At 41.0% G+C, this 25,453-nt stretch overlaps 1 protein-coding gene across 4 annotated transcripts in view; it reads left to right on the top strand.

The window, feature by feature from the left end:
- Positions 1–25,453, top strand: part of SCYL2 (SCY1 like pseudokinase 2) — a 61,334-nt gene that overhangs the window by 19,279 nt on the left and 16,602 nt on the right. For 2 of the 4 annotated variants that reach the window (XM_030548455.1, XM_030548454.1), the window contains exons 3-13: positions 513–670; positions 9,011–9,155; positions 12,011–12,160; positions 13,179–13,400; positions 14,829–14,945; positions 15,566–15,691; positions 17,216–17,392; positions 18,504–18,515; positions 18,664–18,786; positions 19,966–20,079; positions 24,265–24,397. In XM_030548455.1, the coding sequence (XP_030404315.1) occupies positions 513–670; positions 9,011–9,155; positions 12,011–12,160; positions 13,179–13,400; positions 14,829–14,945; positions 15,566–15,691; positions 17,216–17,392; positions 18,504–18,515; positions 18,664–18,786; positions 19,966–20,079; positions 24,265–24,397 (1,477 nt within the window). The remainder of the gene's footprint in view (positions 1–512; positions 671–9,010; positions 9,156–12,010; positions 12,161–13,178; positions 13,401–14,828; positions 14,946–15,565; positions 15,692–17,215; positions 17,393–18,503; positions 18,516–18,663; positions 18,787–19,965; positions 20,080–24,264; positions 24,398–25,453) is intronic. The other 2 variants (XM_030548457.1, XM_030548456.1) reach the window with 1 other exon arrangement.

The raw sequence follows: 25,453 nt of genomic DNA, 5'->3' as shown, positions 1-25,453 counted from the left end.
CCACCCAGTTCCACCCCCAAGTGTGCTGCACCCTCGCTCCTTCCCCCTTCCCTCCCCCCAGTGCCTCCTGATGCCACGAAACATCTAATCTGCAAGAGGCGAAGGGAGGGGAAGGCACTGAACCATGGGGCCACGGGTGGGCAGGAGGTGCTGGGGGGAGTGGAAGGTTCTGATAGGTGGGCTGCCAGTGGATGCTCAGCACTCACCATTTTTTTTCCTGTGGGTGCTCCAGCCTCCCAGCACCCACGGAGTTGGCGCCTATGCCATTAACACAAGCTTGTGGTAATAGTCAATTCATTATTTTGTATAAAGTATGTAGCAGTAGTTTACTGGCTCAGGAAAAATATATTCTTGAATTGAGATGAAAAAAAATCATGTTGATTGTAACTGAAATAAATTGGTGTAGCATTTGGCTATAGATGTATAATGGACTACTTTCTGCTTTGATGGATCATATTAACTTTACTGTGTGGCGTAGGTAGTACTGACTGAGTTTTGTTGCTTATTTTTAGGAAGTTGCTGTTTTCGTCTTTGATAAAAAGTTAATAGACAAATATCAGAAATTTGAAAAGGATCAGATTATTGATTCTTTAAAGCGAGGAGTTCAACAACTAACAAGGCTTCGACACCCTCGACTAGTTACTGTCCAACATCCATTAGAAGAATCCAGGTAAATTTTAGTAAAATTGTAAGAATTGGTTTTTTGCTGGATATAGAGGTCTGGAGCATTTGGAAAAACATGGAGGAATAATAAAAGATATGGACTTGGCAATTAGACAAAATAAATAAAAATACGTGATATGCCACCGTGTTCTGGTTGCACTGTTGCCCAAATGGTCACTTTTTCTGATATTATTCACAGATGTTGAAGGTACAGTATGTGACTTACTTCAATTGCTAAAATATTCATTAAAACCTTGTTTTGCGCAATTATACTTGAAAGAGGGCTGAAGTCACAGTAACTGCCAAAGCAGAGAGCTTTTCTTGGTTTTGATTTAGTGTTTTTATCATTATTCATGAATTTTTACAAAGTAGAAGCCATGTTTTTCCACCATCATTTCCCCAGTCCTTTTCCACTCTTTGCCTGAACTACAGCAGGAGACCTTGCCCATGCTTAAAAAAATTAAAATTATAGCCACGTGCCAACTCCCGGATAGTTAAGGGTTGAGAAAACTTTACGGTTTGAGGTCAGTTCTTGTAAGTGCTCTTGTAGATCTACATAGTTACTCACTTTCCCTTGGAAGTTAGTGTGCCTTATGGGGTGCTGGGGTAGGGAAAGTGATATAAATTTGGGATTGTTTCATCAAAACATTACTGAGATGTAGTCTCCTTTGGGGAAACAGTATTGAAAGTGTTGTTTAACAAAATTAATCTCTACAGGCTTGAACCTAAAACACATGCACAAAACTGATTATCTTGTGTATGTGCATGGTACCCAAGTGAGTTACTAGTCAGCCAGTTTTCACATGATCTGGATGGCTTAATTGGACCTGCTATGGCTATTGAATATGAGCAACACCTAGACATTTTAATCTGGAACCCATCCTTGATGGAAATCTGGAAATGAAATATAGTCATGTTGCTACAATCTGCCTTTGTCAAAGAGGTCTTTTGTTGTTTTGGGGAAATGTCATCTTAGTACAGCAGAAAATTCAGAAAGTGCTCAGACTATTTTTTGAAAAGAAAATAATTGTATATGCAAATGCATGCTGGGAGGTGGTGCTAGGGGGCAGAGGAAAAGAGAAGGAATGGGGGAAAGGGGCTTGGGCTTGCGGCGGGGGGGATTAATTGGGATAAATGTGAGAGGAGAGGGGTTGGGAGGTTCAGGTCAGGGGAGAAGATGGAGATGAGGGATGGAACACTGGGAAGGGTGATATGTAGGGTGGGTGCCAAGGGGGGGGACCTGTCAGCCCCACATCCTTCTCTGCTGTGACTGTGCTGTGATTTTTAAGGTAACACAATTCTAAACCTCTGAAAATCAGAAAATACAAAGTTAAGGTATATGCCATATCTTGCAGGGGAGGGAAGGCTGACTTGCAGGGGAGGTAGACTGGGTAGGTCAAAGGCATGGCTGAGGAAGCCTGGCTGAAGCAGATGGGGGCTCCAGCTAGGTGGCGGCTCATAATGGCAGTATGGGGCCTGGTTCAGTGTACAGCACAGGGTACATAATTCGAGGAAGCATGCATTCCTCCAGTAAGCTGCTGCCTGTGATACATATGCACCCTCAGAGGTCACCAGACAGCAGGGAGCAACGTATTACATGCTAATGGTTTCCCAAGTGCTAGTGGCTTAATGGGACAGGAAGGGGAAGGTGAACTTGAAATGGTGGCCTGGGAGTACGAGAGTAGGGGTAGATGTAGGTGTATTAAATGTTGGCCCAGCTTGGCAGAGGTGTGATAATGATAGGAGATCTGGGGTGGGAGTCATGACTTTCTGGAAGTGTGTGAATCCCTTTGCCTGACCCCTGACTGTGATCTAAGGAAATAGTTGCCTATGTACCTTGAGGGATCCGGTATGCCTCATTTCAGCACTGCATTGTGTGAGTTGTGTCAGTAGCAGGGCCCAGGTGTCTTCTGACTTTGTCATCAGTTAGGTGGGAGATGAAGGGTAAGAGGAAAGGATAGTATTAGATGGCATCCTGTGCATATGAGTAAAGGTTGTAAGATTTAGCAGATACGGTGTTTTCTGTGGAGTAAGCTAGGTGTTCGAGTGTGAGGGAGGTATAGATAGCTCTTGTTCAGTACAATGAAAGAATGTGTGCTATGGGCTTATAGGTCTTTGCTCAATGAGAGTAGAGTTAAGGTTACATGGGCATGTACCTTAACTCCTGTATTTCCTGGTGTATACAAGTTGGAGTTTTGCTAAAATTGTTGTTTTGGAACAGTATTAAGTATCACCAGGCACTTAAATCTGTTTTTTGTTGGTGAATAGGAATAAAAGATTGAATGACTTTGTCATCCCCCTGTTCTGGTCTTACCTAGTGGGTCAGTACAAAACTAAGTTTCTGCAGAGGGCGTTTGTTTTTTATATTTAAAAAAAACAAAAAAGTGCAGGGTCAGGAGGAACCACTATGCATTGGTTTAATTGGAAGCCAACTAACACCAAGGTTGAGCATCTTCAGTTGGGTTTTCTGATGCTTGTATTTTGCTTTAGGATTCTTGCGTCTTCACAAAGGCAGTGGTAGGGAGAACTGAAGCTATGACTCTTAGTCTTTGAGGGTGATGAGCAAGGATCTTTCATGTTTCATTAGTTTTGTTTCTTTGGTCTGATTGTGCTTTAGAGAGCAATTTCGTTGGCTTCTGATGTGTACAATCCATTAAGTTTTGTCCTACTACATAGTGTTCCCTGTGATATTTTTGAATGACTCAACGAATATTTAGTTTCTTTTCTTGCATGAGACTTCATCACCCGGAGTAATATATTCTGACTGGTTTTCTTACGTTTCAATTTTCTTTGCTGAGACGGAGGCAGTATTCGTATTTTCTTAAATATAACCTGCTAGTTCTTTCTCACAGCAGGCTCAAGTGTTACCAGCTAGCTAAAGCTTTTTCCTGTAGACTTTAGAACAATTGAGACTTAACCCATGGTTCTTAAGTTGCTAAGGCTGTTCCAGGGGTCTTAAGAATGGTATGATTATGCTACCTGAAACCTCTGCCTGTGAGGCAGTGTGGACAGCAAACTTGCTGTCATCGTGAGATTAATATGGAGAGTTAAAAGTCACCATGATTCCCTGCTCCTTGACAGTAGCTGGGAGGCTTGTAATTGTCTACACATACATGTGTACTCCGCTTACAGCCACTAAGGGAGAGGGAGACAGGGAAGAGGTGAAATGAAGAGCTGTTTTGAGCATAGTCACAGGAAGCAACCTCATTTATTGAGAGGATAGTATGTGAACATTACAACACAATGTTAGAGGAGAAATGAAAACAGAGAGGGAAAGAGGAGGTGGGGACATGGTGAGGGATGAAGGGAGAGAGTAAGGAAGATGCAGTAACACTGTTTATTGTGGAGTCGTTCTGATGAGTGTCTCAAGCACCTTTGCCATAAAAAAAAGTGTATACTTTGTAGTGCCACTAAATAGTCAAGAATTGCTTCATTAATTGTTGGACAGCACATGTTCTCTGCTCTACTGAGTTTTTTATTTTCAGTTGTTTTCTGAGCCTTCTGCTATGAACAAGGCTCTAGTTTGGTGCTGACTTTGGTCTCATGGGCTTTGATCCTAATGTTCTGGTTTATGGCTGACCGGTGTACACAAAGGCTGCTTTACTCAGAATCTAATCAGTCTTGGTCCTAACTAAAAGCCTGATCCTGCAACTTGTACATGAATTCTTACTTTACTCCCCTTGTTGTGTTGGCTCAGTACAGGGAAAATATTTGTATTCTTTACCAAACACTATGCACGCTTTTAGTACTATATACAGAGTAGTAAATGCCTTACTCTGACCAATACCACCTTCTGACTTCCAGTGTGCTTCTAAGGCTATGTCTACACTACGGGGTAATTTCGAATTAACATAAACTGGTTTTATAAAACAGATACTATAAAGTCGATTGCACGCGGCCACACTAGGCACATTAATTCGGCGGTGTGCGTCCATGGTCTGAGGCTAGCATCAATTTCCAGAGCGTTGCACTGTGGGTAGCTATTCCGTAGCTATCCCATAGTTCCCGCAGTCTCCGCTGCCCCTTGGAATTCTGGGTTGAGATCCCAATGCCTGATGGGGCAAAAATCATTGTCGCGGGTGGTTCTGGGTACAGCCTCACCCCTCCCTTCGTGATAGCAGCAGACAACCATTTCACGCCTTTTTTCCTGGGTGAACTGAGCAAAGGCCATAGCACAGCAAGCATGGACCCTGCTCAGATCAGTAGCGCAATCGTGGACATTGTAAACACCTTGCGCGTTCTCGTGCTGCCTGTGGTGAACCATGAACTGCAAAGGCAGGCGAGGAGGAGGCAGCTATGGCAGCGCGGCGACTAGAGTGATGAGGACATGGACACTGAATTCTCCCTAACCGCGGGCCCCTGCTCTTTGGAGCTCCTCTTGGCAATGGGGGAGGTTCTACCCATTGAACGCCGATTTTGGGCCTGGGAAACAAGCACAGACTGGTGGGACCGCTTATTTTTGCAGATGTGGGACAATTCGCAGTGGCTGCGAAACTTTCGCATGCGTAAGAGCACTTTCTTTGAACTTTGTGACTTGCTTTCCCCTGCCGTGAAACGCCATAATACCAAGATGAGAGCAGCCCTCACAGTGGAGAAGCAAGTGGCAATAACCCTCTGGAAGCTTGCAACGCCAGACAGCTACCAGTCAGTCAAGAATCAATTTGGAGTGGGAAAATCTACTGTGGGGTCTGCTGTGATGCAAGTAGCCAAAGCAGTCATTAAGCTGCTGCTACAAAAGGTTGTGACTCTGGGAAACGTGCAGGTCATAGTGGATGGCTTTGCTGCAATGGAATTCCCTAACTGTGGCGGGGCAATAGATGGAACCCATATCCCTATCTTGGCACCAGGGCACCCAGTACATAAACGGCAAGGGGTACTTTTCAATAGTGCTGCAAGCACTGGTGGATCACAAGGGACATTTCACCAACATCCACGTGGGATGGTCAGGAAGGGTTCATGACTCTCGCGTCTTCAGAAGCACTACTCTGTTTAAACGGCTGCAGCAAGGGACTTACTTCCCAAACCAGAAAATAACAGTTGGGGATGTTGAAATGCCTGTCGTTATCCTGGGTGACCCAGCCTACCACTTGATGCCATGGCTCATGAAGCCATACACAGGCAGCCTGGACAGTGGTCAGGAGCTGTTCAACTACAGGCTGACCAAGTGCAGGATGGTGGTAGAACGTGCATTTGGCCTTTTAAAGGCACGCTGGCGCACATTACTCACTCGCTCAGACCTCAGCCAAACCAATGTCCCCTTTATTATTGCTGCCTGCTGTGTGCTCCACAATCTCTGTGAGAGTAAGGGGGAGACCTTTATGGCGGGGTGGGAGGCTTAAGTAAATCACCTGGCAGCTGATTACGCGCAGCCAGACACCAGGGTGATTAGAAGAGCTCACCACGAAGCGGTGCGCATCAGAGAAGCCTTGAAAACGAATTTCATCACGGACCAGGGTATGGTGTGACTTCTGTGTTTGTTTTCCCCTTCATGAACCCTCCCTTTATTGACTTCTTCCCTGTAAACAACCGACCCTCCCCCTTCGATTACAGCTTGCTTAAGGAAATAAAGTCACTATCGTTTAAAAAGCATGTATTCTTTATTAAAAAGTAATTATAAAAAGAGGCAGAGAATTAACAAGGTATCCCAGGTGTGGTTTGGGAGGAGGATAGGAGGGAAGGAAAAGGCCATTAAGCACATTTCAATGTAATGACAGCCTTTTGGTTGGACTGTCCATGGGGGGTGGAGTGGGCTGGTGCACAAAGCCTTCCCCCACGCGTTCTTACACATCTGGGTGAGGAAGATATGGAACATGGTGAGTACTGAGGTTGGTTAAACATGGGCCGCAGCGGCACTCTGTGACCCCGCTGCTCTTCCTGAAGATTCACCAAACATCAGAGAATATCAGTTTGATTACGCAGCAGCTCCAGCGTTACATCCCGCCACCGCTGATCTTCCTGCCTACACCTCTGATCTTCCTGCCGCCACCACTCATCTCGAGCGTCTCTCCTATCCTCATGTTCGTCCCTCCTATCCTCACGGTCACTGGCATCTTTCCTGTACTTTGCTACCACATCCTTCCACTCCTTCAGATGAGCTCTTTCATTGCAGGTTACTTCCATGATTTCAGAGAACGTTTCATCTCGCGTCCTCTTCTTCCTCCGCCTTATCTGAGCTAACCTTCGGGATGGAGTAGGGAGGCTTGAAAAATGTGCAGCTGCATGAGGGAGGGAAAATAGGGAGAGAAGGATTTAAAAAGATACATTTTACAGAACAATGGTTATACTCTTTCACAGTGAACAACACTATTCACCTTACATAGCACATGTGATTTCACTACAAGGTCGCATTTTGCATCTTTTAATATTGAGTGCCTGCGGCTCTGGTGTTACAGATCTCACAGACGCAGGTCCAGGCATCACAATTCAGCTTGCATGTGGCCATGGTAAGCCACAGCTTCTCCAGCCTTCATATACACAGTGCCCTCTGATGCTTCTTTCCTGTTAACAAGCAGCAGCAGACGCCAACCCCTCCCCTCCCCAATCCAATTCTCTAGGATTGCTTTACCCCTCTCCCCACCGCATGGCTGGTATCATGGAAGATCACTGCTAATCATCCCCTTCTCTTTCCTCCCCCCCCCCACTGCGTGGCTGCTAGCTGGGAAGATTCCTGCTGGCCAAACGCTAAAAAGCTCAGCGCTATCCTTCCTCCCCTCCCCCCACTTTGCTACGTGCAAGGAAGGATTTCTTTTAAGCAACAGCCCAGTAGGAAAATGGCCATCTCTGTCCCCTTAATTAAATTCCTTAATTTCAACCAGGTTACCATGAACGATATCACTCTGCTGAGGCTAACAGAGCGAGATAAAGAACGGATGTTTCTTGAATGCCAGCAATCACCGGGACCATACACAGCTATGCTTTGTCATGCAATGATACCCGATTACTTGCTACATGCATGGCGTGGTAAAGTGTCCTACCATGGTGGATGGAACAAGGCTGCCTTGCCCAGAAACCTTCTGCAAAGGCCTTTGGAGTACCTAAGGAGCGCTTCATGGAGATGTCCCTGGAGGATTTCCGCTCCGTCCCCAAACATGTTAACAAACTTTTGCAGTAACTTTACTGGCTGTGAATGCATCCCAAGCCCTCATGGCAAATCAATCATTAAAAAACGCTTGCTTCTAAACCATGTTTTATATTTACAAAGGTACACTCACCAGAGGTCGCTTCCATGATGGTTTCACTGTCTGGGCTAGTGGTTTGGGAGGGCTGGGAGGGTAATTCCGTCTGGGTCACACAAAGCTCCTGGCTGTTGGGGCTAACGGAGTGCTGTGTGCTCGCTACAAGGTCGTCCTCCTCTTCCTCATCCTCCTCCTCATCTTCCCCCTCCGCTGAATCCTCACTCATGGTTGAGATTATAACCCCCCGCCTCGGAATCCACGGACAAGGGAGGGGTAGTGGTGGCGCAGCCCCCTAAAATTACATGCAGCTCAGCGTGGAAGCGGCATGTTTTCGGCCCTGATCCGGATCTTCCGTTTGCTGCTTTGGTTTTCTGGTAGGCTTGTCTGAGCTCCTTAACTTTCACTCTGCACTGTACTGAGTCCCTGGTGTGGCCTCTCTCCCTCATGGTATTGGAAATTTTTTCAAATATTTTTTCATTTCGTCTTTTGGAAGAGAGTTCTGTTAGCACTGAATCCTCTCCCCATATAGCGATAAGATCCAGTACCTCTCATGCCGTCCATGCTGGTGCTCTTTTTCTATTCTCAGGAGACTGCATTGTTACCTGTGCTGATGAGCTCTGCGTGGTCACCTGTGCTGATGAGAGCTCCACGCTGGCCAAACAGGAAATGCAATTCAAAAGTTCGTGGGGCTTTTCCTGTATACCTGGCCAGTGCATCAGAGTTCTGATTGCTGTCCAGAGCAGTTACAGTGGTGCACTGTGGGACACCGCCCGGAGGTCAATAACGTCGATTTGCGGCCACATTAACCCTAAACCGATATGTTAATATCGATTTTAGTGTTACTCCTCTCGGGGAGGAGTACAGAAATAGATTTAAAGAGCCCTATAAATAGATATAAGGTGCATTGTAGTGTGGACGGGTACAGCTTTAAATCGATTTAACGCTCTTAAAATCGGTTTAACTGCGTAGTGTAGACCAGGCCTAAGACATCTTGTTACAGAAATAAAATATTTGAGATCTGTTCTTCAAAAGCTGACATACAGCATGGTTTAAGTAATAGTGATTATTGTGGTGATATATCATGTGAAAGATATTTTCTGTCATTCAAAATCATGACTAAGAGCTTATTAAATGTATTTACTGGATATATTGGGTACCTCTTCCCTTTTTAGAGATTGCCTGGCATTTTGTACAGAACCAGTCTTCGCAAGTTTAGCTAATGTTCTTGGCAACTGGGACAATCTACCCTCTCCTTTACCATCTGATATTAAGGAATACAAACTTTATGATGTGGAAACCAAATATGGCTTGCTTCAGGTATGTTAATGGTTTTATCTTTTATATTTTTTTCTGCATGTCTAGTATTGGCTTACAAACTTAAGCTCTGATCCTGCTAACAGCTCTGCACATGTTTACCTATGTGAGTAATTGTGGGTAAAGATAAGCATGTGTGTAACAGTTTGCTTAGGAATTATGGAATTATTTATCTAAAAGCACAAGACCTTTCTATCAGAGCATTCAGGATTAATAAGATTTTTTTTAAAAATTCACAGCTCATGTAAGTGCATTCAACTCCATTTAAGTCTATAAACCCAGTTATATTAGTGTTAATTTTTTTTTAATTTACTTATACATTTTTCTATAATGGCCATCACCATACTATGATCACCTTAAATACATTAATGAATCTATCTTTACAACAGTCCTTTGAGGAGGGAACTATTTTCCCTATGTAAGAGAGAGGGATCTGGGGCATGAAGAAGTTAAGTAAACGTGCTTCAGGTTGCTCAGGAAGTCTATGGTAATGCTGAGAATAGAACATAGCCTAAGTCTGGGTCTGTCTAATGCCTTAACCACATACTGTTTTTTCCTCTTGCCATCTTTGGCAAATTTGTTCTATTTTCTTCTCCTTGAGAGAACTATTTAGTGTAAATCCATCTCTTGGAGGAGAAAGGTGAGGTGAGGGCACAGAACCCTGTGTTAGTTCCAGACAGACTACATTATAGTGGTGCTGTTTATCACTGAGGTATTCAAGGATTTGCTATCAGTTCCATTACATACAGTTTTTCAGGGGATTGTATATTTTTATAATAGTTGATTTTAAGTTAAATAAAAGGTTTCAGCCTGGAGTTACCCCTGCTCAAACACTAATGCAGAGATGGTTCAAAAAATGTTTTTTTTATGATCTTCATCATTGGTGTTCAGATTACTTGTCAAACGTTATGGTCCACAGGTGATTTTTTTTTTTTTTTTTTTTTTTTTTTTTTAATTTCAAAAGGGTAAGAGATGAACCAAAGAAACTGGAGCAAACACTAGTCATGGATATTTTGCTGTGTGGCAGGTCCCAGCTTCAAAAGAGCATATAGTAAATGAAATAATTATGAGGAGAGAGTCCACAATGCTTTGAAGACCCTTTTAAAAACTGAGTGGCGAAAAGGATGAATGCTTGATGGAATGCTCTGGATTGCTACTGTTTCTGCCCAGTCTCACTAGAGAATTTAGAATTGTACATTTCACCATTTCCCTTCTAGTCCGCCCCACCCGCCTTTCTTTTTAATTAAGAGTGATGTCAGTTCCTGCGAGTCTTAGCTTTGTGGCCTCTAGTCTTTTTTAAAATAAATTTGATATGGGTGGCAGACTTAAATTTGCCTTTTTCTTTCCCCAGTCATACCACTGCCACTCACATAATTCAGTCAGTGCTCTGTCTTTAAGTGAATAGATGATCCCCCAACCTGATGCTGCTCCTGCTACTACAGAGGTGGGCAAACTACAGCCCATGGTCCACATCTGGCCTACGGGACCGTCCTGCCCGGACCCTGAGCTCCCAGCTGGGGGGGCTAGTTCCCAGCCCCTCCCCTGCTGTCCCCCTTTCCCTGCAGCTTCAGAGCATTGCGCCGTCAGCACTCTGGCCCGCCTTTCCTGCTGGGCGGAGTGGCTGGCTCCAGCGGGGCTGCGAGCTCCTGCTGGTCTGAGCAGCATGGTAAGAGGGGTTGGATAAGGGGGACGGCAGGTCTCAGGGGCAGACGGGACGTTGGATAGGTGTGGGAGTCCCAGGGGGGCTGTCGGGGCGGAGGTGTGGATAGGGGTCAGGGCCGAGGTTGAGGGGGTCAGGGAATGGGGGAAGAGGGGTTTGGATAGGCATGGGAGTCCCGGGGGGCCTGTTTGGAGGTGAGGGTGTGGCTTAGGGTCGAGGCAGTCAGGGAACAGAGAGAGTGTGTGTGGGGGGGTGAGGGGGGTCCCAGGGAGGTGGTTGGGGCAGGGGTGTCCCAGCAAAGGGCGGTCAGGGGCAAGGAGCGAGGGGGTGGATGGGTCAGGATTTCTGAGGGGGGCGTCAGGGAGCAGGAAGTGAGAGGGGGTGAATAGGTTGTGGGGGCCCGGCTGTTTGGGGAGGCACAGCCTTCCCTACCTGGCCATCCATAGTTTCACAACCCCGATGTGGCTTTCAGGCCAAAAGGTTGCCCTCCCCTGTGCTACTACTTTTATAGATGCTCAGGAGCCCTTCTGCCTGTGAGCACTCCATTGCTATCTCCCTCTCCCCTTGTCAAAGCTCTGGCACAGAGGGTCACTACTCCTTGCTTCATCCTCCCATTCTGTTTGTTAGTTGTTGGTTTGTTTTTTTTAAAGCAGCCTCCAACCACTGCTCTTTCACACTGCCCCTCCCCACACAGGTCTGTGAAAAGAACAAAGCAAACTGCTCTGTCCCCTCTTCTCCTTAAAAAATAGCTGTGCATAGGCAATTTTGTTCCCACCTTCCCGTCTGCTAAAGGAGCACAAGCACATACGCTGCTCTGCATCTTTTTTGTTCCTTCTCTTCTAGAGAAGGAGCCAGTGGCTCCCCATTCAGCCAGCTCATCTGGTGAACATTCTACTCATCCTTGAGCAAGTGGGTTTTTCAAGCCCTTTGATAGTTAAACTTGGCATTAGTAACTCCATGAGCAAGTTCTCAACCTGAATTTGTTTACTTGATGCATGTTTAATTTTTTCAAGGATTTTAGTCTGAAATATTTTCTTCCTTGTGGTAGGTTGGCTTCACGGTTTCTCAATTAACACATACCAGTTGAGCATGGGAAGTGAGACTTTGCTGTGACAAATGACACGTGATAATTAATGTAAATATTTTTGCAAGTGTCTTGAAAGAATATTTACAAAAAATAATCTTTCCTTGTTAACAGGTCTCTGAAGGTTTGTCCTTTCTGCACAGCAGTGTGAAAATGGTCCATGGAAACATTACTCCTGAAAATATAATTTTGAATAAAAGTGGAGCATGGAAAATTATGGGATTTGATTTTTGTATTCAGTCAACAAATCCATCTGAACAAGAGGTAATAAGGTTTTATTTTTGTCTGCTTTTTACTTTAGATGCAGATAGTGTCTGAAGTAGGATGCATGATCTACTAATTCTAGTGTTGTATCACCTACTAATTTCTCTACACCTTATTTTTTTTTATTTTTTTTAAATAGCAGGGAGGCTATATGACATGATAGATCATCAACCCTTTATTTCTGGAGGTCTAGGTTCAAATTCTGCCTTGGATCACAACTGAAAATGAGTTTGAGCTGGCTCCTTAGACTAGGGATTGGGTTCTAATCCTAGTATAGTGGTCAGTGAAAAATTCCTTGTACTTTGAAAACGAGTGTGATTTCATCCTTGAGCCCCATGCACATTTGTTGCAGAACTACTACATGCTTGATAGTTGTTGCTCAAAAGAAACTTAAGAGTGGATTAACAAGGACTAAATAGTTCAGGGAATTAGTATCTGGATGTGGAGTTTGTCTGTGTAGAGTACAGCATATACATCTACTGGTAGGTCAGTACAGGAAGACGCCACCTTTTCCCCTAGCAGCAGGTCACCAACCAGTCTTGGCACCAAGATGAACCAATTACAGCCCAGTGGACAGGGCTACCCTCCCTGTGCAGTGTTCTTGGGATTACTGATGAGTCTTATCCAAAAATACATTTAATTTCCTAAAGTAAAACGGGTAGCATATTTTCTGTAGCTCCTTTATTCCAAAGATTAATTTGTGCCTAAATATGTATAGCATTCTTTGAAATGTTCATCAAGTTTCATAATTCTGAATCATCTTGTTGTGATATCTGCAACATTCAAAGCATACCCATTTAGCTTATATAGCCACTTAGTCAGGGTATGGCTACACTCGAAACTTCAAAGCGCTGCCCTGAGCGAGAAAGTTACAGCGCTGTAAAGCCATGGCCTCAGTTTTGCTTCACTCTGTCCCTGTTGTTTTACTCATGGTGAATTTGACTGTTTGCTGCTTATTGAGTAATTTTCCATTTAAATTCTTCAATCACTATATTTTCTTTCACTGTTGTTCTTACAGCTGAAGTTCCTATGTAAAGAATGGGACCCAAACTTGCCATCCTTGTGTCTTCCAAATCCTGAGTATTTGGCACCAGAATACATCCTTTCAGTGAGCTGCGAGACTGCCAGTGACATGTACTCTTTAGGAGCTGTCACCTATGCAGTATTTAATAAAGGGAAACCTATTTTTGAGGTCAACAAGAAAGATATTTATAAAAGTTTCAGTAGACAGCTGGATCAGGTATCTGCTATACTTGGCAATATGTTCTGAATTTGATTTTCACTTTTTAAATGTCTCAAGTTTTTAAAGCAATTGCTACTTTTAAAAAAGAAAAGAAACTGATATCTCAGTGTAATACACGACATCGAGAGCTACAATATAAATGTAGTTACAATCATGGGTCACGTCATACATGCTACCTCTTTAAAATCAGTCTTTACGAAATACTTGGAATAAAAATAGATGTATCATTCAGATTGCCTGAAGAAACTACTAGTGCTGACATTCTGCCTGGGGCTTCTTATGTCTCCCTCCGTATGCTGCTAATATGGGATAGACATATGATGTGCCACTCTGACTGTGAGTAGAGCAAACAGGATAGCAACCACAGGACAATGAACAACTGTGTTAGCCACCACATGGGAATTGCTGAATTTAAATAAAAGGTGATAAAATCACCCACAGGTGAGAAATTGTGGGTGACTCCTCCCTCTCTCCCCTCCCATCCCAGCAGTTGAGTTGGAAAGATGCCCTCCCTCACTTACCCAGAGAAAAAGAGATTTAACTTTTCTTTCTCCACCTCTTGTGAGCTGGAGGAAGAGAAGAGATGCTAAGTTATACTGATGTTCTTTAGGGCTTGTCTACACTGGCAACGCTAAAATGCTGCCGTGGCAGCACTTTGATGTATCTTGTGTAATCATGGCAGAGCACTGGGAGAGAGTTCTCCCAGTCCTCTAAAAATCCACCTCCGTGAGAGGCATAGCTCCCAGCGCTGGTGCACTGTTTACACTGGCGCTTTACAGCACTGAAACTGAGCAAGAAAGTTAGTGTTGTAAATTACCAGTGTAGACAAGCCCTTAGTCATGTTTAATGCTCTATCATGACATACAGATCACAATGCACTATTAAAGAGCCAGGGAGCCATATAGTTGAGCTCTGTAGCGCTACAGATCTCATGTCTACACTACCACTAACCTTCCTCCAGGGTATAAATATTCCACCCCACTGAGTGACGTTACACCGACATAAGCGCTAGTGTGCACCGTGCTATATCAGTGGGAGAGCTTCTCCTGACAGCATAGCTTTTGCCGCTCGCAGAGATGGTTTCATTAGGCTGACAAAAGAGCTCTCTCCCGTCGGCATAGGGAATCTTCACCACACACACTGCTGTGGTGCAGCTGTATCAGTATAGCTGTGCCGCTGCAGCACTGTACATGTAGACATGGCCTTAGTAAACTCAAGTTTTAAACCAGTGCCAGCATGCAGTGACACTGTAAGATAAGAGATAGGAATGACCACAGCTTAAGATTCTCTCATTTATAAAAATTACATTTAATAAAATTTGCCTAATTAAAGTAGAACTAAAAAGTCATCAAATCAATTGTCTTAAAAAATGAGTGTGTAGAATTTTCTGTATTCATGGATCATGTACTTGAATTATTTGTACAGCTGAGTCGCTTAGGCTCCACTACCCTTCAGAATATACCAGAGGAAGTACGCGAACATGTAAAACTACTATTAAATGTAGCTCCTGCAGTCAGACCAGATGCAGATCAAATGACCAAGGTGAGTGCCTAGAAAATATTGTAGCTGCAAGAAACAGGGCTAATAACATGCACTTTTAAAAAAATGTTTAGTTATTTTCTGTTAGTTGTCCTTAAAGGTACTACTTTTCCTTTTGTTTTATGACTGTCACATTTACTTGATGTATCAAAGCAGGGCTGTAAATTCCCAGGGAGGTAACCACAGGCTGGCTAGTCTAGGAAGTAGCCTAATAATGTAGAAGTAATAAGTATACATTACTTCTTGGTAAGCTTGCTCGTTTATTAAAATTTGTATTCGTTCTTAGAGCTTTTGTAATGCAAAAAATAATTCTCTTCCATATAAAATAAACCAAGTTAGACAGACCATATCAGCCATATAAATATTATGTTTTCTTTTAAAAAGCTAGGCTCAAGCAGTTAGTTGTTTTAATGATGAAGTTTACCTGTCAGTCACAATACTACTTATTGTGTAAAAATGTACTTTTCTATTTATTAGATGTAGCCACTTAACTATAAATGTTTTGTTGATTTATAATGCATTTGAGAGAGTAAATTAGATGATTATTTTACATATGTTACATTTACAATAGCATTGGTGGTGGTTTCTCTCCAAGATCACACTTTTTTATCTTTTATTTTTAGATACCATTCTTTGATGATGTTGGGGCAATGACACTTCAATATTTTGATTCTTTATTCCAAAGGGATAATCTTCAGAAATCACAGTTTTTTAAAGGGCTACCAAAGGTTCTGCCAAAACTGCCTAAGGTTTGTTTTCCTTTATCTTTTAATATTTTTAAATGAAGAGTATTGGTGTCTATGCACCTCCGTTCTATATTGGACTGCAGTGGGATTGGTAGAACATAGTAAAGAAGATGAAGTATGACAAACTTGTTTTGTATGGGAATACCCTGCAGCTGCTGATAGTCCTGGAGATAAGAAAAAATGGCAACCTTGAACTCTCATGGTAGCGAAATTTTCCTTGAAGAGTTCCTCTGGGTTCATCCCACTCGGAACAGATTTCTTCCACCCTATGTTCCCCCTTTCCATTGCTTTACAATCCCCATCTGTCAGGGCTATGTGAAGTAGTCCCCATCCTTCCAGTGCAGTTGGACCGACTGAACTCTTTTTTTTTTTTTTTTTAGAGCTAGTCGGTGCTTCTCTATTGTTGAATGATGCAAAGCTTTCTTCCCAAAGGGGACTTGGCCCATTGTGCTTTTCATGCTTACAGACAGTCTCTAGCTTTCCAGGCTATCGGTCCAAATTTCTTCTCCTGTATGGCAGGCAGATGGTATGATAACACTGGCCCCATCCCCTTCCCTTTTTTGTTAATTTCTTAGTTTTTGTAGTCCCAAAGAAAATAAGAAGGGAAAAAATCCTTGTTTACCACATAATAGAATAATATTTGTGACCCATGTGATTAAATTTCTTCATCTTTAATTAAACTTTCTTTTTGAACTATTTACAAATACAATACTATTTACAAATACAAGTACAATCCTACTGCAGGAAGATCTAATGTTGAGTAATGTCTTTTTTTTTTTTACCTACCACTTTTCTCCATTGATTAATTATTTTTGTGACATTTTGGAGTTGGACAAAGTTTCCAAGAGTTATGAAGGAGAAGGCAGGAAGACACAGGGAAGCTTTTCAGCCTTCAATTTTTATTTCCCCCTATTTCAGTTGGTGGTAGTATTTCAGTATTAAATACATCTCAATGAATAGACTTTCTAGAATCATCACCATCAGTGGCCATTTATCATATGCTTATCCAGGCTAGGTATGTCTGCAAGATTCTTGCAAGCAGAAGTAGAACCAAAGGTTGGAGGTGGCGGTCAGCTGTAGGAAGGGAAGCACTTTTCTTTTGTATTGGGATTACAGGCTTCAAAGCTAATGAACCTTGGAGTCCTGCAAAAGCTGAATTTTATGCTAATAACTCTTTATCTAGTCTTAAGAAAAATGGTATCGTATGTGGCTTCCTTAATTTGTATTCATGATTTTAAATCCTATAAACAGCCTCATTAAGTTTTATAATAGCTTTTAAGTGACATTAAAATAAGATGATTGAGGGTCCATTTGGACAGACTGTGTCTTAAATACAAACAGAAAAGAAAGCACTGTAGTATATAAAACTCGAGTTTACTCTTAAAGTAAGGTTCAGAACTGATTGTTGCATTTGTCTACTATTGTATAAACCTGACTTTTAGGAAAAAATCTTTGCTGAAATAAAATTAGAAAATAGTATTTTATTGCAATGCAAAGCAACCACACCTTTTTGTCTTTCTCTCTCAGCGTGTTATAGTGCAGCGAATTTTGCCTTACTTGACCTCAGAGTTTGTGAACCCTGATATGGTACCCTTTGTTTTGCCTAATGTTCTGCTGATTGCTGAGGAGTGCACCAAAGAAGAGTACGTCAAGCTTATTCTGCCTGATCTTGGCCCTGTTTTTAAACAGCAAGAACCAGTCCAGGTAGATTAATGTTGCTTAAAAGTAAATCTCATTTTTTCCTTCAAGGTTTTTCCTGACAAAATCCTAATCAATTTTCTATTCATTTCCTTGTTCCAATCTAACACAAACTTCCGAACCTCAGTTCTGCTCTGTAGCTTTCCAGAGATCAGTCTCGAGTAAAGCAAGGCATTTCATCACCTGAAATGCACTGAGCCCATTGCCTCTGTAGCACACCTGCCCTTGACTGGTCTGGAATGCAATTTTAGCATGCCAGACCATTCCCTCTCTAAAGGGGCAATGGACCTTTCATTAAGCATAATATTGTATTGATATGGTGAGCCTAGAGTAACAAAAATCAGATCTCTAATTTACCATCAGACCTGTTCTGAGCAGGACTAAACAATACTGGATAAATTTGCTACCTTTTTTTAATTTTTTTTGCTGGTATTGACAAGCCCAAAGAGGGAACATAGGAATCTATGGTAAAGGTTTTGTTGTTTTTTTCCCCCCCCTCTTTAGAACTTTCAGATGATTAGGTGGTAGTGTGTCTGGCAATCTGATGGTGTATGTCAAATGTCCAAACAGACACTTCCTCAATCCTTTCTGCCTTCTTGAAAAGCTCTTGGGTTTTGGGGGTTTTATTACAAGTTCTATTACAAGTTCTAGTGTGTTGCTTTTCAAAAGAAGAAATGAAGTTACCTTGGTGAAGTATGGTATTTTGCTTGGAGAATTACACATTTTTATGTCAAGTTTGGTTTCGCTTTAGGAATAAACCTATTTTGTGCTAATACTGTCACTGTAATGCTGTGCTCCTTCAGAAAGGTCAAAATTCTGCCTTCTGATGGATGTGTACAACTCCAGTTGAAGTAATTGGGAATTGCACATACACATCTGAGAGCAGAATTTGACTCCAAGTTTCTTTGGAAACTAGTGATTTCCATAATGGCATGTATGTCAAGAGTATGTTTCTATAGCTAAAGTTTAGTAATGGACTATTTTGGAATTATAAAACAAAAATCCATAAGCCTTGTGATTTTTTTTTAAAGGTCAGTATATTTTGTTTTAATTTTTATTTGCGGTTTCAAAAATGCAGTAACATGTCTAAGTGTCTTTTTATCTTCCATGCCTTCAGGCTAGCAACATGGTGAGTGTAAATACCATTGACTCTGTTATAAGATAGCTTTTTTAATGTTTCCAAACTATATTGCAATAATAAAACTTCAAATTGAAAGTGTAATGTTGCAGAATTAAAATCTGTGGTATTCATAACATTTTATTGTCTTGTTTTATAGATTTTGTTGATTTTCTTGCAAAAAATGGACTTGCTCCTAACCAAGACTCCACCAGATGAAATAAAGAATAGTGTCCTTCCAATGGTTTACAGAGCTTTAGAAGCACCTTCAATTCAGATTCAGGTGTAGTATTTATGGTTTTTCTTTAATAGTGTATAAAACTTTCCTCTTTGCTGTGAAAGGATACTGTCAAATTATGTATACCCTACAACTTTTCTCTCCGTAAAAGAGGACGTTAAAACTTGTGCAACATATCTGAAGGATTATACATTAATTCCAGAGTGTGTTGTTGGACTTTCTCCCTATCTGACCAGAAAGAGATCAGTTAATAAAACATGGATGTTCGCCTAATCATGCCAAATGTTGTTTTTTTCACTGTTTTCCAGTGTATGAAAAATTTTGTCAAGCATAGTGACACTTTCTGCTCAGGCCTGTTGCCTAAATAAGTATTTAATGTATCTTTTATTGCTTTGTCTTTTGCCTTTTGGAATTTACTTTTTATGTACTGCCAAACACCAGTTATCCAGAAGCCTCCACAAAATCCTGGGATAAATGGGGTCTTCAGCCCTGCAAAGCTTAGAAGTCATGGGGGAAAGTAACTGACCTGTGGCTTAATTTAACCCCAGTTATCCAAAATTCTAGTTAACCTGTCTCTATATCTTAGGTTAGTTTTACTATTCATAATTTAGTCTAATTATTCTAATTGGATACTTCTTTACTGCAGAGACACTTTTTATAGTAGTCAGGTGGCATTTTAGGTGCTGTCACATATGTTGATGTGAATTTAATTTTCATGCAACAAATCAAGTGCAATGTATTTTAATTCTTTGATTTTCTGTGATTTAAAAACTAGCTCTCTGTAAAGTGCTACTTTGTGAAAATATAAGACATTTTTTGATCCAGATATTTTGTTGTTATGATGCAAATGTAGCTCTTTTCATTCAAAGCACTTTCCAGGCATGAATCCTCAAATTATGCTTTAGTAGTAGTAGTACCACTAGTGTGGTTTTATTAATATAGCATGTAGTAATAGTAATTGAATGGTGTATCAATAATATAAAAACATATTTTTAGTAAATCAGACTATTTGAAGTTCTAGCTTTTTAAAAATAAGTTAGGGATCAATTAGGTGACCATGTTTATTGTTTGTTTGAAGAGGATGTATTGAGAATTTAACTGATATTTTTGCTCTTAACAGTACTTGTGTGTGTATATGTGTATTTTTTATAAAATACATACACACATTACTAATTTTACTGTAAAGTGAAGTTTTTAAAAACTCCTATGGTTGTTTATTTACAGGAACTTTGCCTTAACATAATTCCTACCTTTGCCAACCTAATAGACTACCCATCGATGAAAAATGCATTAATACCAAGAATTAAAAATGCATGTTTGCAAACTTCCTCTCTTGCTGTAAGTAAACTAATGTTCTTGATCTCTCCATCCCCTACTCCCAAAACATTAAAATAATGCTCAGGTAATTTTCGCTTTTCTGTTGTTGCTTTAATTATTATCAACATGGTGCAGGAAAACAAGAGCCTTGTTCAGAAAACAGAGCAACCCCTACCATGATGCTGTGCATTCTCTTCAGGTTTTTCTAAAAGTATTGCCGTTTGTTCAGTAACCAATGTGCAATCAATTGTGTTTCAGTGATGCAAAACTTTCTTCCGTGTTTTTAAAAAGAACTTTTCTGGATTCTCCTTTGTATACTTCTTTTTGTTATATGAAAACTCTAGCTAGTGTGAAAAGTAATTGTCTGGTGCTCCTTAATATGAATTTTATATGAACTTTTTTTCAAAGTAGTTTTCTGGGTTTCTCCTCTAATTCCCCATTTTAGATATGTCCTGTCAAAAATGTGAATAATTGGAGTGATTAGGTATTCTTGCATTCAGAGTTGAGTCTGTTATGCTAAAGTAATATGCCATTTCAGTTAAGTAGATTTCACACATACTTTTTGAGTTGCATTAAGCCTTATTTGATTCTCTGATTAGAATGGAGATATTTTTCAAAATGAAGTACCCATCAAGTAACGTAGGTACCTAAATATGGACTTAGGATCCTAACTTTTAGACACCAATTATAAAAAATCCTGTCTTTATTAACATTTGTTTGAGCCTTATTTATGTCCAGAAAAGGTTTTTTGAAGCAAAGCAGCAGTGTTTAAGTCATCTTAGCAACCATGGGAAATGTCTTGGGGAGGGGTGGTGTTCAAACTAAGATATGCAACTTCAGCTATGCTATTCATGTAGCTGAAGTCAAAGTATCTTAGTTCGACTTACTTGGCCATCCTCATGGCAGCGAGTCGACTTCTGCGGCTCCCCATCAACTCCTTTTACTCCTCCTGCCAAGGTGGAGTAGGAGTGCCAATTCGAGGATCGATTTATCTCGTCTAGACGAGACTCAATAAATCGATTCCCGATACATCGGACACATCCGGCTGGTAGTATAGACATATCCTTATTCTTTGAGGAAATCCAAGACATAAGGTGTGATGTGTGGGAAGGAGTCCTGCAGGATACTGCAGGTTCATTCAGTTTCTACGTTGTAAGTTGCACCACTTATGGTTCTGTATCACTCTAAGTGACATCTGCTTAATTTAGTAAACTACAGCGAGAATGTATTGTTCATGATCTCAGCAAAGGCAGTATCACAACAGAACACTAAATTCTATCATCGTTTGTCTAGTGTATAGTATCAAGTGTAGAATTAGTTTAATTCTAATACACTTTCTGTTGGGAGACTATATCAAACACAAATTGATGAACTGTACTGAAGAGTTGTACAGACTATATGTTCCTACTCTAATTTTTTGATAATGGAAAAGAGCTAATATTAGAATTGGTCTCTTGCAAAATAGAATGTTTTCAATGTGTTGTTTTTCCCCAAGCAAGTTTATGTTGGTACTGGAAATTAAAATAAACTTGTTCTGACATTTCAGCAAAACAAATGGGTTGTGGAGAATATACACTGCATGGCACATGAAAATATTCAGAACATAAGACCTGGTAGTAATGGGGGACTTCACCCACACATCTGTTGAAAAGTAATAAGGCAAAACACAATTTCCAACAAGTTCTTGGAATGAATTGGGGACAACTTTTTTTGTTTTCAGAAAGTGGAAGAAGTAATGAGGGAGACAGCCATATTAGACTTGATTGTGACCAACAGGGAGGAATTGGATATGAATCTGAAGATGAAAGGCAATTTTGGTGCAAATGATCATGAAATGATAGATTTCAAGATTCTAAGGAAAGGAAGGATTGAGAGCAATACATTAAGAAGACTGAACTTCAAAAAAGTAAACTTTAACAAACTCAGAGAATTGGTAGATAAGGTCCTAAGGGAAGAAAATCTAAGGGATATGGAAGTTGCGAAGAGTTCGCAGTTTCTCAAGGAGACTTTATTAAAGGCACAACGGCAAGTTATCCCAGTGCGAAGGAAAGATGGGAAGAATAGTAAGAAGCAATGTGGCTCCATCAGAAGCTCTTGGATGACTTGAAAATCAAAATGGAAATCTACAAAAAGTGGAAACATGGATGAATTGATAAGGAGTAGTACAAAAGAATAGCATAAGGATGTAGGAACAAAATCAGAAAGGCCGCACAAAATGAGTTACACCTAGAAAGGGACAAAAAAGCAATAAGAAGAACTTATTTAAATGCATTAGGAGCAAGAGAAAGATGAAGGGAAGTGTAAGTTCTCTACTTAGCGGGGAAGGAGAGCTAATAACTGATGACATCAAGATGGCTGAGTTGTTTAATGCCTATCTTAATGCTGACTGGATACTCAACACAATTAATATTAACAAGAAGCAGGAAGGAATGCAAGCCAAAATAGGGAATGAACAGGTTAAAGAATATTTAGATAAATTTAGATGCATTCAAGTCAGCAGGACCTGATAAAATTCATCTTAAGGTACTTCAGGGACTAGCTGAAGAAATCTCTGAACCATTAGTAATTATCTTTGAACACTCATCCACTATAACCTCATCCTTTTCAGCAGTCTTATCACCTCACAAGTTATTCCCCATTTTGTAGTTGCGTGTTAGATATTTCCTTCCTAAGTGAAATACTTTGCACTTGTCTTTATTGAATTTCCTTATTGAATTGTAGATTTGACTAACTCTCCAATTTGTCCACGTAGCACTTTGTAAGCACATTTTCTGCTCCATTATCCAAGTCATTAATGAAAATACTGAATAGTACTGGAACCCAGGATTGACTCTCCAGTGGGACTCCACTACATACCCTCTCCCAGTTTGACAGTGAATCGCTGATAACTACTCTGAGTATGGTCTTTCAAACAGCTGTGCACCCACCGTATAGTAATTTCATCTAGTCACATTTCCCAGGTTTGCTTATAAGATTGTAATTTGAGACTGTGTCAAAAACCATACTAAAAATCAAGATACATCATGTCTACTGCTTCTCTCCTGCACCTCAACCCAACCACTAGGTCAGTTACCCTGTCAAAAGAAGAAAGTAGGTTTTTAGCCTGATTTGTTTTTGACAAATCCATTCATCCACCCACCTTATTTTATTCTAGGTGCTTACAAACTGATTGTTTAATAATTTGTTTCAGTATCTTTCCAAGTATCAAGGTTTGGCTGACTGGATTCCCTGTCCTCTTTATTCCCCCTTTTAAAGATAGGTACTCTCTGTTTGCCCTTCTCCAAGTCTTTTAGGACCTCACCCGAGCACAAATTGACCATGAGTCAACAATGTGATGCAGTTGTGGAATTAAAGCTAATATTTTGAGGTATATTAACAGGAATATTGTATGTAAGACATGGGAGGTGACTGTTGTGTTCTGCTTGGCACTGTTGAGGCCTCAGATGGAGTATAGCATCCAGTTCTGGGTGCCACACTTTAGGAAAGATGTGAACAAATTGGAGAAAATCCAGTGAAGAACAATAAAGTGAGAAAAGATTTAGAAAACCTGACCTATGAGGAAAGGTTAAAAAAAACCCGGGCATGTTTAGTCTTGAGAAAAGAAGACTTAAGTGGGGACCTTAATAATTGTCTTCAGACGTGTTAAAGGCTGTTACAAAGAGGACTGTGATCAATTGTTCTCCATGTCCCCTGAAAGGAGGACAAGAAGTGATGGGCTTAATCTGCAGCAAGGGAAATTTAGGATCCGTATTAGGAAAACATATTAACTATAAGAGTCGTTAAGCAGTGGAATAAGCTTCCAAGAGAGGTTGTGGAAGGCTTTTAAGAAGTGGTTGGACAAACACCTGTCAGGGATGGTCTAGGTTTACTTTGTCTCATTTTAGCATGGCAGCTGGACTTGATGACTTCTCAAGGTCCCTTCTAGCCCTGCGTTTCTGTGATTCTGTGGTTCAAGATATTATTTTTACAATAATGTTTAATCATAACTGTATTAGAGGACTTTGGGTTCTGTCTGTCTCAATCTTGTAAAAATGTAGTTTGTCCAGTTATTTTAGTCTTTAACACTTTTTTGTTAAAATAGAACTTCAGATTTTTGTATTTAATCTGTTTTTATAAAGATTTAAAATTCATGTCTTTCAGAATGTTTATTTTTAGTCAAAAATAGAGGTTAGAGATGTTACTTAACTTCTGTTACATATTTAATAGGTCCGTGTGAACTCCTTAGTGTGCTTAGGAAAGATTTTGGAATATTTGGATAAGTGGTTTGTGCTTGATGACATTCTACCCTTTCTACAACAAATTCCATCCAAGGAACCTGCAGTGCTAATGGGAATTTTAGGTAACGAATATTTAATTTCCCTTCTTGTTACGGTTTTGTTGTTGTAATCTCTATATGGCATATTGGTAGTGCTGTATGAGTTTCATAGATAACAATTTATGTAAAAGCCTATTAGCTGTTTCGGACTTCTCAGATTTCCTTTTTGCATTCCCAGTGCTCCTCTGTTCTCTATTAGATGTATTTGTAGTCTATGGGCTCAGTTCAGCCACAAGTATTCTCCACAGTTGTTGACCTATGGAGCTTCTGTGCGTCCTTTGGTCTCCACAGCTGCAAGGGCTATCTGAATCTGCCTGAGAACACTATAAATCACTGTCACCTCCTGTTTCCTCTTCAGTAGTTAAACTGTAAAATTTGACTTTCCAAATAGCTTTGCTGTCCAGTAAAGAATCCCCTTACACTGCCCAGTTGCATTTCTCTTAAGCAGTTTCTTTCTGGATGCTAATGGGCGGGGTTCTTTGATCCACCAAGATTACTTTGTGACATTTAGGTTACACAAAATGAGCTGAAAATGACTGGAAAATATCCCAGGAGAATTCCTCCTCTGCAGAGGGGAATCTCCATTGCCATGGGTGGCTCCACCACTTATATCCCCCAGCAAGGGGAGGAGGCAGGCGAGGAGGGGCATACAATGAGGCTCAGCTATGACTGATATCAGCTGGCCGAGAATAAAGGAGTCATAATTCTCTCCCTGTTGATATGCCATCTGCACTGTGCCCAAGCTCTGCTCAGACACCATGGAGAATAGTTCCTTAATTTTGGAGTAGTGTGCAGAAATTAACTGTGCAGACCTCTCGAATTATGTAGTCAGACCTCTTGATTAATACAGGTCAAAGCTTCCAGAAGGAACCCCTGCAGAAAGCAAGTAGACCACAACACTTCCATGGTTGCCAAGGGCAGGTCATGAACTCTCAATATATGGGTGTCACTTGGGTTCAGCAGCCACAAGAAGTTACCTTGAGCCACCCAGTTACTCCTTTCTTCTGTTCTGAATGTTAGGACGTCAAGGTACCATTTGAGGGGGGCTGGGAACCCTTCCCTCCCCCAAGTTTTGTACAG

Source organism: Gopherus evgoodei, chromosome 1 (assembly GCF_007399415.2).
Source record: "Gopherus evgoodei ecotype Sinaloan lineage chromosome 1, rGopEvg1_v1.p, whole genome shotgun sequence".
Lineage (NCBI taxonomy): Eukaryota > Metazoa > Chordata > Testudines > Testudinidae > Gopherus > Gopherus evgoodei.
Note: the sequence above shows the minus strand (reverse complement) of the source record. Positions and strands in the feature narration are given on the sequence as shown.